This window comes from Manacus vitellinus, unplaced genomic scaffold (assembly GCF_001715985.3).
Source record: "Manacus vitellinus isolate BGI_N305 unplaced genomic scaffold, ASM171598v3 scaffold_0_pilon, whole genome shotgun sequence".
NCBI classification, from domain to species: Eukaryota; Metazoa; Chordata; class Aves; order Passeriformes; family Pipridae; genus Manacus; species Manacus vitellinus.
The window spans coordinates 16,930,999-16,936,116 of record NW_021938789.1 but is presented as its reverse complement, the minus strand read 5'-3'; the positions used below and the strand labels follow the sequence as shown (position 1 = coordinate 16,936,116).

Here is a 5,118-nt window from a genome sequence, read left to right as displayed (position 1 = left end):
TCTTGCTTCTAGTAATTTTTTTCCCTGTAACTTCCTCTGTTTTCTCAAGATACTAAATTTTACTCTTACAACTGCCTGAGCAAAATGGATTCTCTAAGCTGGCATTGTTTGCATTTCTTTGCATCAATATCTGATGGAATTGAATGAGATTTGGTTCTCATATAATTACTTAAAATCTTTTTTTATGCAGGAAATTGTGTGTGGCATTTAAAAATTTATTTCTGAAATAATTGATTCTTTCACATTTATTATGAAAATTATTCTACAGTCTGAAAAAATGGCTAGGAGCTCCTGACGCTGCTGTGACATGATAGAATTGAAAGGATATAACACATAAGTATAAAATCCATATAATTTTTTTTCTAATTTAAAAACTGCACTAGGCTTTTTTAGATAGCGGATAAGAGAAGTCTGAGTGTTGGTGTTACCTCATAGGTTTGTTTTATGGAAGCTTTCCATGTGATGCAGGTTTCAGGTATGCATATGCCTAATTTTTTTTTCTTTTTTTTTAAGAGAAGCATTGACCGGTTATTTCCAATGCAGCAAATATGCTTGTTCTACGCTGGGTTTTGCCTCATATGTTTATGACAATGAGAACTTGGGCTGCAAGGATTGTGATGTCTGTGGCTCAGCTGCTCTCTTGCAGAGGGTTTCAGCCTGGTGGCCTGTGATTGCAGGCAGGTATCCTTGGAAGGGTTGCCTGGTTTGGATTGTCTGGGCTGGGTCTGACCAGGGACTCTCCTGTAATATGTTTTAATCTTGAGGAGCAAGGTGAGAAACTTGCTGTGATTTGCATTTGAAGTTCAGGTTGGAGCTCAGGTTAGAAAAATTTGATTGAGTGGATATTGAAAGATTGGGTAAGTGTTGTGGGTGTTTGTTGCATTTCTTTTTTTAACTTTTTTTAATGTAATTTTTTTTCGTGGTTTGTGCCATGGTGTAGCAGGGGCTGGTGGCTCCTTGGGGCTGGGATGTGGGGAGCAGTGGAGGCTCCCCAGGGACAGCAGGCCTGGATGCCATAGCCAGAGTCTGTCCTGCCACCCCAACCAGGGTGTGGGGCAGCTGCAGGCAGCAGGGCAACCCCATCCCAGGCATCTCTGGCAGGGCCTGTGGCCAGGCTGGGCAGGGCTGCGGGGAGCTGGGGCAGGGTCTGGCCCCCATGGGACTGACATGGAACCCTGGGCAGGGCAGGGAGAGCCCTGGGTTGGTGGGCAGGGACAGTCAGGCCTGGGAATACCCTCAGGGCCCTCACGGTACAGACAGACATATGGGATGTCCTGTCATAATCACAACTAGTAATACACAATGTGCCAGTAGTTCACTGGCATTTGATATTGTAGTAATCTTTGAAAGGCAAATGTGTACATAAAACTTGTATCCATTTATGAAAATGCTTAGAAGGATCTGTTAAATTAGGAAAGCGGTAGAGAAATCAACAGTACTGCAGTACTTTAAGAACATATAAAGCTTTTTTATTTTACAGATACAATATTGTGACTCTTGTCCATAGCTGAATATAGTTCTCTTGAAGCTGAGACTTTAGGTTGTTTTAATTGCTCCTAGGGTTATCGTTAATGTTTTGAGAAATTGAAATACCGACTTAGTCTTGCACTTGAAAACAATTTGCATTTAAATGAAATAACTTAAATATCTACACATTACTGAAAACCCACCTCCTAATATTCTGATCCTTATGTATGTTAATGGTTAGACTAGGATTCAGCGTATACTGTAGTCAAATACATAGTTGGTGCTTTTTGTGTATCTAATGAGGGCTATATCTTATAGTACTTCTTTAATGTAATTTTTGTATTCAGAAAATGCATAAAGTACAAAAGCCACCAGATTATTTTTTATATGATTAAAAAATTTATTTGGAGTTTATAACAGAAACTTGATAACCATAAAATTTCAGTATAAAATGTCAAGCACTTTCTATTTCAACCATATTTTTGCTGAATTGGCAGCACTGAATTGATCTCTATCTCCTTTTTTCCCCACAAGGAATGCAGCCCCTCCAGGAATGCAGCTATTTTCAGGGCTTATGCTTAGTTCAACTTGGAAGCTTGATCCTTTTTTCTGCTGTAAGTTTCAGGACTACAGCAGAGCCATGGAGGAGTCCACATTGGCCCTTGTTGTTTGTACATAAACAAAACACATCTTGCTGGGGATATTTGAAACATAAACTGTTTGAAAACTGTATTGCTAAGACAACTGATGTGTGCCTGGAAGATTTAGTGGAGTTGAGAGGTTTCAGGATGTAGTTCTACTACAGTTTTAATCTATCCAAACTGGTAGGGACTGAATTTTCATCCCTCTCCAACACCTCTGATATTGTGTGTACAATTCCTATGTGAACTGTTTCAGCTCATAAAACCAACAGAAAGTTACCTATTCACTTGGATTTGGCTAGACTTCTGCAGTTTTAAGGAACTGAAGCAGCAACATGAAGTTGAGGGGAGATGTAAGGGGAGAGATGAGGTTATCGTCCTAATGCCTGCTGCACATGCACGGGCTTAGATTTAATCAATAATGGAACCATAACCACAGTGAAGTCCAAGCAAAGCTACCGTCTTGATTTCACACTTCCGTAGATCATAGAACTTTGGCTCATTTATATATTTTTTTTGTGCTGCTGATGAAAATCTGTGGTTTCTAACTTCATGGCTTCAATTGTTGTTTTAAATAATGGAAATTTTCTGAACCTGGAGCCTCCAGTGTGCGTAGACCCTCATGAGGGTCAAAACCAAAGGAAACATTTGCATGAGTCCAGGTGAGGTGGGTATACAGCGGAATATTCTGTGTGGAAGAAATGATGCTTTGCCCTCCTGGTTGGCTCCACAGAGAAGAGTATTACCATTAGCCAAGGGAGCATTTTTGTACCTCGGGCAGTGGAAATTAAAAGGCTGTATAAAACAGCTGAAGAGACAGAGGTTTAAGTACCAACTCCTTTTATATATGCTGTTCATAACAGCTCTCCATGTGTGCTGTACATGTGTTCATATAGATCCAGAAATAAAATCTGGATCTTACCTACTGTATTAGGATAAAACCTTCATCTAGTACTCGTCATCATCTTCCAGGTCTTCCCCTGCAGTTGCAGCTTCCAGTGCAGCCAGAGCTGCTGCGACTTCTGCATCTTCCTCCTCAGTTTCTCTGTTGATGTCTTTATGGTTGGGGTGTGGGAGTGCCTGTGTGACTTTGGTAACAGCCACTGCAGTGACACCACCAGTAATGCCCTCACTCAAATTTGCAGAGTCAGTTTCAAAAGGTTCAGCACTGCTCTCCTTCACAGGCAAAGATGGGGTTACACAAAGGTCCTGGTTCTCTATTGCTGAAGGACCAGTGTTTTGACCTGAATGTGCACAGTGGACTGAAAAGCTGTCTTTTTCAACACAGTTCCCAGTTTGATTGCCATTTTGAGGGTAGTCAATATCTGGCAGTTGTATGGCATTGTTTTGTGTCCCCAGTATTGAGTTTCCTTTGAGAAAGATGCTGTCTTGTGCAGACTGGGAGTCCGAAATACTGTTAGACACATCGCAGGCTGCTTTCCTCTGACTTCCTGTCTCTAGGTCAGGTTCTTGTCCAGACCTGTTTGATATGGTGTAAAAGTCTCTGTTGCTGGTTGAAGAAGCCTCTGACTGGCTGCAGGTTCCCTTTTCACTGGCTTCTTTTGTCAGGTTTCTGTTGGGATTGAGTGTGGAGTGCCCTTCAGCACAGGAGTTGCCACCATTGACTGCAACATCAAGCTTTGCAGCACACTTCACAAGGCTGTCCTCTTGAAAATTGTTGCCTCCATGATTCCAGAGAGTTTCTTTTGTACTATTTAATGGATTTTTATTTTCTGTCCTACTTAACTCATTCTTCTGAAGTTCATTTTTGTGTTCTTCATTTTCACTGTTCTCTTTGAATTTGAATTTATTGCTACCTTGTTCATTGTGTTTATAGTTGTCTACTTCATGGATGTGTCCCGGTGATTGTACTTCTTCTGGATCAAAAATATAGCTGGAGTAAGGAAAAATTGTAGAGGAAATATTACTTATGATATTAATCAATATAATGAGTAAGAAAGATTAAGTTTCATTTTTAACTTGAAGGTATTGAGGAACTAGAGTCACTAAACTTTACCTCAGGTCCTGAGAATGAGCTAAACCGAATGCAAATGCTGAACTGTGCTGTCAGCTGCTGTCTCCTGGGACTGATCATAACTAGCCCCTGTAGTGAGATTCACCAGGAACATAAGCAGGATGTTGGAGAACTGTGTGCTGGCTGTTGCTTGTTTCCAGCTTTATTTTTTGTTTCCTCTGGGGAGTTCATTAGCCAATGAGTAGTCATTGCATGGATTGTTAATTAGTATGTCCTCATGTAGTAGCTAAAATATCTGTTTTTTGCTGCTGTTCTTCCTTCAAGTCTTTTGTCCTTTTCTCTTTTTTTTTTCCCCTTCTGATTTATTTTCTTCCTCTTGCTCTACATTTTCCTTGACTTATCTCTTTCAGGGCCTCTCTCTTTTCTTTATCTCCCCTCTTTCTCTCATAGCACCATTTCCCCACCCCACTTCCTTACCTGTTCTACAGAAGTGACCAAGGGAAGGAGTAGCCCCCAAGTGGGGATGAAATGTGGTCTTTATCAAACTAGCGAAGCTTCCTCTCTAGGGAGACTTTTATATGGGAATAATTCCCACAACTAACTACATTTAAAAGCTATGATGGAAGCAAGGAACTATAGTTCATTTTCATTGCTTAGGAGAGAGGGAGATCTGACAAAGTCTGTGCTCCTTGTTCTACCGAATTGAGGGAAGCTCATGCTACCTAAATGAGAAATAGCTTTACTAAAGAAGAGTTTTCAATGTCACACAATTTACTTTGTGGGACAGGAATTATAAAAAGGGACCATAATTACAGTAAACAAAAAGGACATTTGGAGGGAATCAGTATGCCTATGCTTGAAGATACTGTAAACTTTGAGAAAACTCCAACCTTTTAAATAGACTAATTTAAGCAACAGGTGTAGAGGAGCACAGTGACATGGTTTCATGCTTTTCTTTTATTCAGTCTAAGCAACTCTTGTTCTATTGTACCTTTGAATCATTTTGCAGCACCTGCACCCCATCTGGATTTTCTT

General features: G+C 40.4%; 1 protein-coding gene across 1 annotated transcript; it reads right to left on the bottom strand.

Annotated features, from left to right (window-relative positions):
• Positions 1-1,718: 1,718 nt before the first annotated feature.
• CUNH4orf19 (chromosome unknown C4orf19 homolog) lies at positions 1,719-5,118 on the bottom strand. The gene is made up of 2 exons (XM_018068163.2): positions 5,075-5,118; positions 1,719-4,002 (listed from the first exon to the last, which is right to left on the bottom strand). Exons 1-2 carry the CDS (start codon positions 5,104-5,106, stop codon positions 3,057-3,059), a joined length of 978 nt encoding a protein of 325 aa, XP_017923652.1. The 5' UTR covers positions 5,107-5,118; the 3' UTR covers positions 1,719-3,056.